General features: G+C 37.3%; 1 protein-coding gene across 2 annotated transcripts in view; it reads right to left on the reverse strand.

The window, feature by feature from the left end:
- The window catches only part of tmem163a (transmembrane protein 163a), a 72,979-nt gene that overhangs the window by 14,369 nt on the left and 43,708 nt on the right, over window positions 1-14,902 (reverse strand). For both annotated transcript variants that reach the window (XM_053626456.1, XM_053626457.1), the window contains 4 exons: window positions 11,660-11,703; window positions 11,023-11,114; window positions 10,224-10,320; window positions 721-832 (listed from right to left, as the gene is read on the reverse strand). In XM_053626456.1, the coding sequence (XP_053482431.1) occupies window positions 721-832; window positions 10,224-10,320; window positions 11,023-11,114; window positions 11,660-11,703 (345 nt within the window). The remainder of the gene's footprint in view (window positions 1-720; window positions 833-10,223; window positions 10,321-11,022; window positions 11,115-11,659; window positions 11,704-14,902) is intronic.

Genomic DNA, 14,902 nt, shown 5'->3' on the forward strand with positions numbered 1-14,902 from the left:
AGCATTTGAATTAAACTAATTCATAACTGTTGTTCATGAACATTTGTATTGGTTAATAATTGAGGATGTGTTGTGTGAAAATTCATTATTCAGTTTATTAGTGTATAATTGGCAACATGTTACGCCTGAATGTTCTAATGTAGTCGAGTATTCTGAAGGCACTAATACTAATAATATGTAGTATACACTGTATAAACTTCCTTTGTGCTTTTTAGTTTCTAATTAGGGATAACTAAAACTCTGCTTTAAGGACATAGAAAACATTGTAGTATTAATGACTAATTCAAATTAAAGTCTAATTCGTAGTTATTAAATCATTTACAACTGTCTAATTTACTGAACGAAGAACAAGACCTTAATTAACACATGTTCTTTAAATAAAGTGTTACCAGCCTTCATTACCAAGAGCTGTTGCTTTATCCCTAAGTAGGTTAACTACTCATTTCTGTAACTGGATACTTGAGGTTTTGAGAGAAATTTAGGATCAGGAGTGGAGTGAGGGTGTCAGAACAGAGAGAGTGTTAATTTTTGAGGGTACAGCTAACTGTGAACTAGTGGTTGAGGAAGAGGTTTGTGAGGGACACAATCAGTACAGTGAAAAATGTAATTCCATTTTCGTGTTTTAGTGCTGGAGTTGTAGTTGCTGTAGTTTGTGTGTGTGTGTGTGTGTGTGTGTGTGTGTGTGTGTGTGTGTGTGTGTGTGCGCATATTTTTACCTACCGTCAGTGATCAGAGCTCTGCTGGTCAACACCCTCCCCAGCATGAATTTGGCAATGGCCAGAATGACACACAGTACCCCACTAACAATAGATACACTGAAGAGGAAATCATCCTGAAAGTAAGAAAATATATATTTAGTCTTTTACTGACTTTTATGTAGCACTAAAACAGTGTATAAATGTACATGATTGAGGTATGACATAATATCTATATCAGTTGCTGCAGCATATTAATGTGATGTGTGATGTCTAATGGATTTTAATGGATCTTAAGGATTCCACACTGCTTGATATTTCTTGCTTTGCTTCACATATTAGTTTTCCCTGCTCCCTGCTCATAAAGAGGCTAATGGACTAATGAGGTGAGTCAAGTGTTGGAGGAGATACAGAAGGAACAAAAGGCATGCACAGAAAGCTGACACTGCTGAGAAGAGTTTAAAAACACTGACATCTGTTAATTTTCCTTTCCTAAAGTTTCCTGTTCGCTCTGTTAGCTGTTAGAAAAGGCTAAAGCATCTCATTATTCATGAGCTCAATAATCATTTCAGGGTCACGAAAGGCAGCAGTCAATTTAGTCAGTTTTGTTCTGGTTGCTTGCTTTTTAAAATTTTATTTAGTATTATATGTTTGTACCACAATAACCATGGCAGACAGACAGATTTATTGATTTACTGTACATACGCTTTCCAAGTAGCACCAAAGAAATATTGGCACAGGAGAAAAAAAAAAACAAATTGTATAATATTAAGGATGAAATATAACCACTTAGACTACCTGTCATGCCACAGCAAACCAGTGACTACGTTTCCCATCCTGCACTGCAGCCTACAAACATGGCCGCCATGGACTGCAATTCCCAGAACACTCATTCATTCTAATCACGTACACCTGCAACCAATCTCACACACAATCACACCACAGTTCAAAAGGACTTTCGAGGCTTTAACTCTTTGCGAAGTATTGAGTGTTATCACCATACCACGCGTTTGTACCCTGTTCCTCATTTTAATTCATGTTCTTTGATCTTGTTTCTGGTTTCTCGTTCTCGATTCTTGCCTTGCCTCGTTTATGCCTGTTTGCAGATCGCCTGACCCATTGCCTGTTTTTCACCACACTATTATCTTATGATTTGGATGATTATTAAAAGCTCTTATCTACACTTGCATCTGTCCTAACCTCCATTACAGTAAATACATGACACTATCTAGCATTTATATCAATGTAAAAAACATGATAAACTGATGAACAATGGACAAAATGCTATCAATAACTAATCAAGTCTGAAAATTCTTCTATTTTGCATTCTTTTCTAATTTAATGTAACAATTTTCATGACAAATTATATTATTGACAACAGCTTGAGTGAAAAGTAAAATCTTTGGAATATTTACATGAATTTCTGAGTTTCTTAATATTTGGTACGTCCCCTTTTTCCTTTAATGACAGTGAGTCCACACGTTTGTGTAAAACCTTATGATCCATTTTAGATCAAATCTAAATTCGATCAGAGTGTCGTCTGAAAGTGTGCTTCAGCAGTAGAGATTAGACATGAGGAAAATCTGAGCTTTTTTTTTACAAAGCCATTAACACGCTCAATATCACACATTTCCTTACATTTAAATAGGGACCGAGAAATAATGCAGAATCCTGAATATTAAATATTTACTTTCTTTGATTTACATATTTCAAAATTCTACTTTCTGTTTAAATGAAACAGAAAGTTCTATACTTTCCAAATTTAAATGAAAATAAATTTGTAATAATAAATCCCAGATTTTTAATGTGGTCTCAGTCTTTTGGACCCCGCCAATATAGTTATGTGAATGTGAACATATAAAGGTTGTGAACAAAATAAAAACCCACAAAATATTGCAACTGAGGAATGTTTTGAAATAACACACTGATTTCATAATACAGAAATATGTATTATATGTATGATATGTATCAAGTGCTATTTCAGTTGATAATATTAGCATTTGATGATGGGTAATGCTAATATTAGGTATTCTTAAGGAGCCCCACTTGTGGTCTAATCAATGAATGTCAATCAATGATACTGGCTTCTGAATGTTTGGTTTTACAAATTGGCTGTTCCATTTGTCTCCATGTCCTGCCAGATTAGTCAGCTTGGGAGGAAATGGAGACAAATTAAAAGCTGAAAGTTCTGCCTTTGATAAGTCATCTGTGCTGCAAAGAAGTTCTAGCCATACAGCAGATTTGGTGCGAGTGCCTACTGTAAAAATTGTATGATCTGCAGTTCTCACGATGTCACTATACTGTATGTGTTTTAAATACAAAGAAGTCTGCAAATATTAAAGTAAATTACATCCTGTTTTTTGCTATGACAGGATAGTATTTTGCATTTCATATATGTACACTTGCCATCCTTGGGTGGAGGTGGACGCTCAGTTGATCATATGGGTGTTACAGTTGCAGTCAAACACAGGCTTAAATGCATCTCTGTTAAAATATATGTCACGAAAGAGAAAATATAAAAGAATCCTAAAGTATATATAGTAGTTTGTTTCTGATCCATCCATAACATTGATCTACCTATTCTTTGGCATGCACCAACTGTTTACCATTTGGGACAGAGCTCGGCATTGCTTTCTCCTCTATTACAACTCCATTTATCTCTTGCGCTGAAACATACGCAAGGACAGCACATTTTCTCCGTCCTTCACTTGTATACTCAACACCTCTGTAAATCTCTCTGGGCCAAAAGGTGATAAAGAATATACAGAAGAGGCTGTTATCAGTGCGAATCCTCTGGTGTTGAAGAAAGACAGCATAACAAGAAGCACACAACCTTGATGTGATAAAGGCTGATTGCTGGTAAGGAGGAAAAAGGACCAGTGAAATCTGTTTGTTAACAGCTGAAAATCTCCATGGTTGACAATGATGTGTCAAAATGAACTAGATTAACACTCATTAAACACAACTAAGCAAAGGTACTTGGTTTACTTCTACAGCACATCCATCAAAATCTGAAATCACAGTCCCTGTGGGAGTAAGCTGTTTTCCCCTGTCGTCTCTCCTAGCTTGAACGAATGTGTCTACCACCCTCCCACACAACAGCCAAGAAACCTATTCCAGTCCTACTTTATTAATCTGCACTAGGTTGTTCCCTGAGTCTGAGTCTTGTCTGGCAGGCTTTCATACTTGTGTTTGTGGTTAAAAAAAAAAAAAAAAAAAAGTAATTTTGTTGAACTGAACAAAGACTTAGCTCAAATGCTCATGTCAAGACTTCTTTTTTATTTTATTTTGGATGTCCCTCTATTACAAACCTGTCCCAAACTTGGAGGTCTAACTGTTTCTTAAGCAAGGTATTTCTCTTTTATGAGTTTATTATTATTATTATTATTATTATTATTATTATTATTTCAATACATCAGTCAATTTTATTTGTATAGCACTTTTAGCAATAGACAATGTCACAAAAAAGCTTTACAGAAATCCAGATGTGTGTAGCTGTAGATTTAGATCCCCACTGAGCAAGCCAGAGGCGAAGGTGGCAAGGAAAAACTCCCTGAGAAGAAATAGGGAAGAAACCTTGAGAGGAACCATGATTCAAAATAGAAACCATCCTCTTCTGGGTGACACTAGATAGTGGTATTATAACCAATTACAGTATGAGCACCACTGTCTTTATGATTACAGCAGCAGCTCTTAGGTACAAGTCAACAGTATGCAGTTCAGATTATCCTGTGAATCAAGGGTGAGACTTGGGAATAAACATTTCTGGGAAGTGCAAATATTTAGTCTATCCATGTCAGACTATCCAGAGAAATTAAAAAAAAAGTGTGTCACTAGTGCAGAAACTCCAAGCAGGCGAGAGGAACCAGTCTTGAGAAGACTTTGTCTAAATAAATAAATCCGCTCCAATTTGATTAAGTGTCTTGAACAGCTATTCAATAGATTCATTTTGACATGTCGCTCAATACATAACACATTGATTATGTCAACCAAACATTCAGTGTCACATAGAGAGGCATTTTGGATTAATCAAATGAAAAGAACTGAAGTGGCTGAGGTTGCAGCTATTCTGCAGGACTCTCAATCATGCTCAGTAGCCTGTGTAAATGTGGTTTAATGGGAGTTTCAATGAATAAGAGGCCTGGTCAGGAATTGCTGCAATTTGCATGCTATTTTGGCATTGTAATAGCCTTTAATTTAGAAGATTAAGGGGATGAAACAATAACAAATGTAACAGGAAACTAAAATCTGCTTTAAAAAAATATAATTTGAAAAAAAAATCAGACATTTTTACACACAAGAAAAAATATGAATAGTTTAATTTCGCAATGAAAACACTGTTCAGGTTTGTAGTCTTTAAAACGCTTTGGCCAAAAGTTTGTGAACACATGACCATCATAGGTATTTGTGCCTGTTAAACATCCCATTCAAGATTTAGTCCCTTTGCTGTTATAATAATCTCCAATCTTCAGGAAGGCTTTCCACTAGACTCCACTAGGCACTGATGTTGGCTGAGAGATCTGGGGTGCTGTCGGTGTTCCAGTTTATTCCAAAGGTGTTCAGTGGGGTTGAGGTCTGGGCTCTATTCAGGACAATCAAGATCTTCCAATCCAACCTTGGCAAACCATGTCTTCATGGAGCTGACTTTGTACATAGGGCATTGTCATGCTGGAGGTTTGGGCCTCTTGGTTCCAGTTGTATGCTTCCAACTTTGTGGCTACAGTTTGGAGAAGATTCACATATGGTGTGATGGTCAGGTTACCACAAACCTTTGGTTATATAGTGTATGTGTACATTACGATGGATGAAAAATTGGGGCACTGATAGAGACATTTAAATTGTCCTACTCTTTGCCATCAAGCTATAATGGTGGAATAAATTTGATGTTGATTATTTGGACACTTAAGGCTTTGCAATTGTCCAGCCACACTACAATGAAAAAAATAAAAGGTCATAGAGATGAAAGAAAACAAAGAGCTCTCCCAAGACCTCCGTAAACTTATTGTTGCAAAACATATTGATGGAATCGGATACAGACAAATGAATCCTCCAATAAGCACCATTGGGGCCATTATCTGCAAGTGGAAGCAACATCACTCCTTCATCAACTGGCCATGCACAGGAGCTCCTCGCAAGATTTCTGACCAGGGAGTCAAAAGAATAGACAGAAGAGTAGCCCAAGAGCCAAGGACCACTCAGAAAGAGCTCCAGAAACACTTGGAGGCAGCAGGTGCCATCGTCACAGAGAAAACAATAGGCAATGCACTCCACTTCTCACTCTCACCCCCAAGACTCCATTACTAAAGAAAAGGCATTTCGAAGCTTGTTTAAAGTTTGCTACAACTCATTTGCACAAGCCTATGAAATACTGAGAGAATGTAGTCTGGTCAGACGAGAGCAAAACTGAACTTTTTGGCTGTCATACTACACACCATGTTTGGAGAAGAAATGGCACTGCACATCACCCTTACAACACTATAATAACAGTGAAGTTTGGAGGTGGAAGCATCATAGTGTGGGGTTGTTTTTCATTGCATGGTACTGGCAGACTTCATATAATTGAAGGAACGATGAATGTAGACCTTTACCGGTAGATTCTTGAGAAGAATCTGCTGCCATCCACCATGATGATGACGATGAGATGTGGGCGGACCTTCAAGCAGGACACAGATCCAAAGCATACAGCAAAGGAAACTCTCAATTGGTTTCAGAGAAAAAAATCAAGGTGTTAGAATGGCCCAGTCAATCACCTGAATCCAATTGAACAACATTTAAAGACAATATATTTAGAAGAATGGTCCAAAATCACACCTGAATACTGCAGCCGATTAATTTTTTCATACAGGAAGCATCTGGAAGCTGTCACTATAAACAAAGGCTTCTCCACTAAGTATTAAATAAGTTTCAGTTAGCGTGTTCAATACGTTTTTCCTGTGTCATTCCACTTTATTACACGTAATTTCATTTATGTACTTTAACGTTTGGATTCCTTTATATGTGTGTATTTCTTGAGTTAATACCAAAGTCCCGTGAAAATTTCATGTGAATCTCCTCATTGGAAATATATTTACTGAAACAAGTCCATCACAGGGCACAATCGCATACACACTCACACACCCGTTCATACACTTTAGACACGCCAATAAGCCTACCATGTATGTCTTTGGACTGGGGGAGGAAACCAGAGTACCCGGAGGAAACCCCCACAGCACGTGGAGAACATGCAAACTCCTCCATCCATCCATCCAGTTTCCATATGCTTATCTCACATAGGGTCGCGGGGTGCCTATCCCAGGAAACTCGTGGCACAAGGCGGGGGACGGATGGGGTGCCAACCCATCGCAGGGCAAAATCACACACACATTCACACACTACAGACAATTTGAAAATGCCAGTCAGCATATTTTTCGACTGGAATACCCTCCCTACCCCTACCCTCAATATTCAACAATCTAAATTTATTAATTTCAAGTGCTTAAAATTAGAGATGCACCGATGTATCGGCTGATACCGATTAGGCTATTTTTCATGCTATCAACCATTGGCTGATAGTTTAAAAACATCAGATGATCAGGTCTGATTATATCCTGTCAATAAAAAGAGGGCGGGAAAACACATCGATTTCGTGCTGTTTGTAAGGAATTTGTCTCTTGTGTGGAATGACAACAAAACTGAACTTTGTAAGGTCTATAAACTCTGCACTGCTAAAATTTTACACCGGAAGTGAGCAGCAGTGAAGCGGGAGTATCAGTGTCGAGTCTAATTTTATTTATTTATTTTTTGCCACGCTGCATTAAAGGGCCAGTACACCGTTGAAAGATTTAAATGAAGATGAGTTGACAAAAAAGTATATATTGCAGAGAAAAATATATTTGTAGAGTAGTGTATTTCATATCCAGTTAATGTTATTATATAAAAAAAGTTGATGATATATATTACCAGTTTGATATCAATGATGTAGAAATGCTTTTGTTTGTGGTGAGTGAGTGTGAAGCCTAACAGGAGGTTTTTTTTTTTTTTTACAATTCAGTCAATGTTAATATGAATTAATAACATTCAATAAATTAAGAAGTCTTACTTTAATCTTCAGAATTTACTTCATGTGTTAATGTTATTTTGAGTAATGTGTTTTCTGTTTATGAGACCAGTTACTGTGAAACAACTTGTTGAAATGGAGAGAATAAAGTTTTTATTTGCATTTCCTTCAGAATTGTGGAATTAATTATTATTAATTTAAAAGAAGGCATAAAAAGCAGAACTATGGGTATCGGCCAATATCACTGAGAAATTTAGTATTGGTGCTTACAACTTACAATAAATTAGTTTTACTGTTCCATTTACAGTTTACTAAACCAACCTTCATTGAGTGACTCTGAGGCTCATTATCACTTTGTGCAATGGCCTTCACTATATTCTGTTGGAGACATACTGAAATATTTTATAATCTATAATTTGTCAGTATGTATTATATTAGAAAATAGAACACAATGTAGAATCAATCGAGATAACAAGACTGCCTTCTCCATCTAGAGAACTAAATCAAAATGGTGGAAACTTCATTGATCACTCTAGGATGAAACAAGGTTCTCTGGGATCATGGCCTGATGAATTAATAAGGTAAAGACTCATTTGGAATAATGAAGACAGATCTGCACTGCTGTAGCAAAGTCTCTTTGACTCAAGAGCACTGCATCTCATTCTCATTACCATTTAATAGTCTGAGGAGATTAAAGGAGTGTAGGAAAAAAATGTGTCCCATACTTCAGAAAAAGAATGTAATATATTGTTGCTATATTTAGTCTCAGCTTTTAAATTATCCAAATGTGGGCAAAGAACACCCTGTTTTGTTTTCTTGCTTGGTCTGAGCAGCAGCTTTGGGAATGAAAACAGGTTTCTGTTGCTTTCTTTCTCACATATACCATTATGCCTATTTTTTTTCTCTCTTCAAACACTAACCAGAGAATGAATTTTGAATGCCTGGAGTTGTGCTGCATCACTAATTAGATGGTTTTAGGCCATAACAAAACTGCAGCTGGTGTTGGATTGCTAAGCCACACTGCAGAAATGCCAAACCTTTGAGGCTAGACATGAGAACTTGTTTGTATGGAGGCAATTAGTACTACAAAATACTGGTTGCCAAGTAGAGGAATATGATACAACACAAATACTATATATATATATATATATATATATATATATATATATATATATATATATATATGTATATACACACACACACACATATACATACATACATATATATGCATATATATATATATATATATATATATATATATATATATATATATATATATATAATATATATAATTCTATACACACACACACACACACACGTGCACACACACGGTATATAAGTTTTACAGAAAAATGTTTGCACCTGAATGCAATCAAAATTATTCAATCCCCATTGCAAATCAGGTTTACTGCAACCAAGCCTTGGTGGAATTTGAGGTATGCTTGGGATCATTGTCCTGTTGGAAGGTCCAATGTCGCCCGAGCTTCAGCTTCCTCACAGATGGCCTGAAGTTTTCTCCTAGGATTTCTTGATATGTCAATGAATCCATCTTGCTTTCCACATGCTGCAGGTTGCCAGTGCCTGAGGATGCAAAGCAGCCCCAGAGCATCACCGAGCCACCACCATGCTTGACTGTGGACAGAGTGTTCTTTCTTCATTCTTCTTCCTCCAGACATACCGCTGATCAATTGTGCCAGAAAGTTCCAATTTTGTTCATCGCTCCACAAAACAGAATTCCAAAACTTCTGTGGCTTATGTATATAAGTTTGAGCTGACTTTTCTTGTGGTTTTGGGTCAGTAATGGTTTACTGTACATCTTGGAGTTCTGGCATGGAAACCTTCTGCATTTAGTGTGCGCCTTTCTGTGCTCACTGAAACCTCAGTATCTGTTGCCACCAAGTCTTGCTGCAGGTCGCTCGAGGGTTTTTCACAACCTGCCTTTTCAGAAATCTGGTTGCAGCCGTTGATAGCTTCCTTTTTCTGCCCCACCCAGGTATTTCATGCATTTTCTGCCTCTAGCCAGTTCAAGTATTTCATGTGTTCCAGCCCAAGCACACCTGGTGCAACTAATGAAGCCCTTGATTAGTTGCATCAGGTGCGCTTGAGACAACACCTGTTTTGCATATTTGTGCTGTTGTGAGGGATTCTATTCAGGGGTTTGAATAATTTTGAAACTGGAGAAATCATTATATGCAGAAAGCATTTTCAGTTGAATTTTGGGAAACCACTTGAAGCATTCATTGTATTGAACTATTTCAACTGCTTTTGTTTGATTTGTTCATTGCAAAGAGCTGAAAGTCTGTAAATTTTGACAGTAAACCTGATTTGCAGGTTACACAATAGTCATTTAATATATTCAGTCCTATGCAGATCGCTTCCTTCGTGTTTTATTTTGTAATTATTATTCTATTTTATACAGGTTTAAAATGAAGGACATGTGATGTGATGTGATGTGATGTGATGTGATGCAATGTGATATGTTATTCACTCACCACTTCAGGCAGGAGCTTGGTGGACAGATCATGAATGGCTTTGCCCAGGATACACATGGAGGACAAGATGAAAATGACCCCCAGTATCACACAGGCTCTGATGATGGTGATAAAATTCATTTAAAATGACTAAATCCTAGCAGGACAATTAAACAATAAACAATTAGATCATCAAAGCCGTAAAGCATTTTCCATAGAATTCCCCTGCATTCCCCTGCTAGCGTTTGTTCCTATTTTAAAGTATTACTGCTTCCATGATTAAAAAAAAGCTGGATATGCTGGACACAGGTCTATCAGTCCTGCTCTCAATAAGCAGCCCAAAAGCACATATCCTGTCTGTGACATTCAGCCAATGAGCACCAACTGTTCAGCATTCAGGACGGAGCCTGGTGTTCATTTCTTCTCCATTACGACTCCACTCTCACTCTGCCTCATTTGGGAGAAAAGGACATTTTCTCTGTCTTTAACTTGTATACTCGACACCTCTTAAAGTCATTATGGGCCAAAAAGACTAGAATAGCAGTAATTATAAATGTCTGAGGAAAAAAAAAATGGATTGACTGGTATCATGATATAAAAATATTTAATGTTTACATCCCTGTTAAATTCTTTAATGCTATTACTTAAGCAACAAAATCACTTTGATTTCAAACTTATATTCTATATTACTATTCTATATTCTATATTCCATATTACCCAAGTGTTACACAGTTCTCAAATTCCCCTACACCTCACAGGCAGATGTGCATAATGTTTACCTTTATTTTAATTCTGGAATATTGTAGCTTTTTGTACTTACATGTACTCTCTATGGGCTGAATGCACAGCAGCTGCGTTGCTGTAGCGCCAGAGCACGATGACGGATGACAGCACGTCTAATGTGGCATCAAACTGAAATTCAAATGGTCAGCCATTTGTGAAGAAGATAGGCTTAACATAGGATTTTTGACCTAGAATCTTAACATTGAGAGACTTCACGCTGGCAGAATGTGACACATACAGTATGCAAAAGCCTCATTATTTGCCATTGTGATAGTATCTTTTTTTAAGCACTTTTGAAATGGTATACTATATATTTATATTTTATCACATTAATTGAAATTACTCTTATGATGACATGATCTCTAAATAGGACAACTAGCATTATTTAATATTTCAAAGAGTCTGATCTTATGTCCTGATGTCACATACCACAATAATACTACCACTACCATGATATAAAACTCTTCGACACCCGTGATGAAAGAATTTGTCTCGTTAAACTCTATTAATCAAATCTGTCAGTTTCAAAAATCCTGCTCGAGACAACTGACAAATGAACAATGTAAGCATGACATTGTTGTAATTAAAGTAAGTGAGTTACAATGGCAAATTTGTACCCATCACAAGTTAACAAATTAGCTAGCCATATTAAATGCAAATTAATGAGAACTTACAGCAAATCCAAAGGCTGATGCACTGTGTCGCATGAAGGATACAGCTAAACAAAAGGGGAGAACAAAGAGACAGTTAACACATGAGTACTTATCATATTACATCTATTTTTAGGAACATTATCTTTGTTTTGATGAAATTAGGATGTTTTTTGTTTGTGTGTTGTTTTGAAGAAAGGAGCTCTCTTGCGCACATTTTATCTTAAAGGTATTTTATCATAAACCAAAGGCATTCAGTCTTATCCACAAAGAGCCGATCTAGATTCAGGTTTTCATTCTGACCAAGCAGGAGCCACCGCTGACAGTCAACTGATAGGAAAGGTGGAATCACGATATCCCTCTCAAATAATTATGGTGGATGTAGGCAAGTCACCCTTTTGTCAGAAGAAGTGTATGAACCCCCAGAGCAATACCATCAACAGTGAAGTGATGTGGCGCAATGACCACTCACACATATTTACTGTAGATGAGGAGCTGTTTAGCAGTTTCCGTTGAAGGGTATGCAAGGTATACCCTACTCAAGGTGTTTGCATTTAGGAGTGTTTTCCTTGATTGTTAAATCACTCAGTTAATCCTCAGTCCCTGCTTCATCCCAAAGAGCCAAACTGACAGGCACAGGAGATCTGGCTGGCAGTGCTAAAACTTTCCAGGTCTACTCAGGAAAGAAGCTGCCAAGGTGTCATTTCAGCACCACAAGGCCTAGTTCCTGAATTCTGTGCAAGGTGGGAAGAATCAGTGCTTGAGACAGAAAGGTATGCAGTAGACAGTGGGGTCAGATGTGGGCCAGTGCATCTTGTCTCAACAGGTTGTGTGGCTCTGATGGGATAAACACAGTTGGCAATATGTTGACTTAGTATTGGTGAAAAGCTCCATCTTTGCCTTTCTGAACTTGTCCCACTGTAGGTAAATCACTCTCAGTGATGGTAACCATGGGTGGGTCTACCTGAAGAGCTTCCATGCAAGGCAAAGAAAGCAGTCCTACCTTGTTTTCGCCTTTATTGTTTAATGACTGTCACAACATTGTCTAAGCAGACTTGTATGTTATGATGTCTCAGAACCTCTGGAAAAAAACATATTAGGATTAGATGGACCACCCTCAATTTCAGTTGGTTTGTATGGTCTGATCTCATGCCATGAGGCCACACACCACCTGTGAGGGGGACATTTGTGGTGACTATTTCTATCCAATAGGCCACCACTCTCAAGCAGACACATTGCATTAGGAAGGCCTTGCATCACCAGGAAGCTTGAGCCTGTGCCCCTCTCACTGAGATGAGGACATGTTTGTGCCTAATTTATTTTGAGTTCAGTCATAGGCTGACTTATGAAAGTTTCTAGGTTTACAGCAAGACAAAGGAAACTACCGCTGCTGCTGCTCCCATCACCCACTATCTACCACCTAGCATCCTAAGCAGGGTCCAGTATAGCACGTAATGGCCTGGCTGAATCCGATTAGCAGTAATGTCCACCACATGTTGGGGTGACAGGGTTCCTAGCAGTCTCAATAAATCTTTCAGTGTTAATGAGCTCTTTTCGAAGTTCATTATGAGACTGAGTTTTGTAATGTGAATAAGGAGGTGAAATGGAACCGTCAGCTGTGTCCTCTGGTTTAGTGATGGTGGTCATTCTGTATGTTGTACCAGATCTCCAAGTCTTCTGAACTCATTTTGAATGTATTTTTTTTAAACCCACAGACACTTCACAAAGAATGATTACAAAATATTAATACAATATACCTGAGACAAATATACTGTGGAAATCAATCAATCAAAAAATCAATCAATTAATCAATAATCCAATCCTATTTAATGCTATTTGACATGTTGCTTATGTTTTCTAGTCATGTCTCTTACTGACACACCCAGTTAATTAGTTAGACTTCTTACATGTTCATGTAGTGTTTGCAGGGGAAAGTATTAGATGTGTGAATTACATCAAGATACAAAGTGCCTAGCAACTAGGCTTTAGTTTCTTCCTTGTAGGTCTTTCTGGACCTTTAATGATCATTCTGTTCTGTTTTCGTCTGCCTGGGTTTTAACCCCAGCTTTGGATTCTAGTAACTATGATTTCTGATTATTCTTCCGCTAATAATCATGTTCCAAGTGGGAGTTTACATTCTGCAGCTCTCCTGTACCCGACTCATTAGAGTCACTCAATCAGTGGACAGGGAAAAAGACATCAAGTAATCTCAAAATCTTAAAAAGCAATAGGCCAGTCACCCTGTGAGAAGCATAGTGGAAAACCTGGTGATAATGTTATATGTATATGATAATGGTAAAGTTAACAAGTTGTTGGCTTTCGGAGAGAGAGGGAATGGATTCTTCACCAAAACAAGGTCCATTATATTAATGAAAGCGGAAAGGTGCAGTAAGATAAGATAAGATAAGATAAGATAAAACTTTATTGATCCCACACTGGGGAAATTCCCTTGTTACAGCAGCTCAATTACACAAAAAACAGATAAGAAAGAATAGTCATTAAATAGGACTAGAATAGAAAAAATGTCAAAAAAAAAAAAATATATATATATATATATATATATATATATATATATATATATATATATATATATATATATATATATATATGCTATTACTGCTATTATTTATGTGTGTGTGTGTATATATATATATATATATATATATATATATATATATATATATATATATATATATATGAATAATAGCAGTAAAAATTATAATAATGGTAATATGTACACTATGAACACCTCAATGTAAGTACAGATGAGTAAGAACATGAATATATACAGATGAGTAACACCTCGTTTATATACAGATAAGTGAAAATTGGAATATTGCACAGTTCACAGTAGAGGGTGAGCAATAGGAAGTAATAAATGAATAAATGTTCATATTGTAGGATATTGTGAACGTGTTGGCTGATGATGCAAAAACAGCTAGCAGTGCCACAAAATGTTGTTTTTGCATTAAAGAGTCTGACTGCTATAGGGATGAACGATCTGCGGTAGCGCTCCTTCATACACTGAGGGTGCTGCAGTCTGCTGATGGAGAAGTTGCTCAGGGACCCAATGTCTCATACAGGGGGTGAGAAGAGTTGCCCCTGATTGATGGCAGCTTTGTTAACATCCTCCTCTGCCCCTCCTCTCCTCTCTATGCTGTCCAGAGGGCAGACCAGGACAGAGTTAGCCCTCTTCACCAGTTTGTTAAGATGTTTCCTGTCCCTCTCTGTGCTCCTGACTCCCCAGGAGACTACTGCATAGAAGAT

The sequence above is a fragment of the Ictalurus furcatus genome, chromosome 6 (genome assembly GCF_023375685.1).
Source record: "Ictalurus furcatus strain D&B chromosome 6, Billie_1.0, whole genome shotgun sequence".
Taxonomy (NCBI): domain Eukaryota; kingdom Metazoa; phylum Chordata; class Actinopteri; order Siluriformes; family Ictaluridae; genus Ictalurus; species Ictalurus furcatus.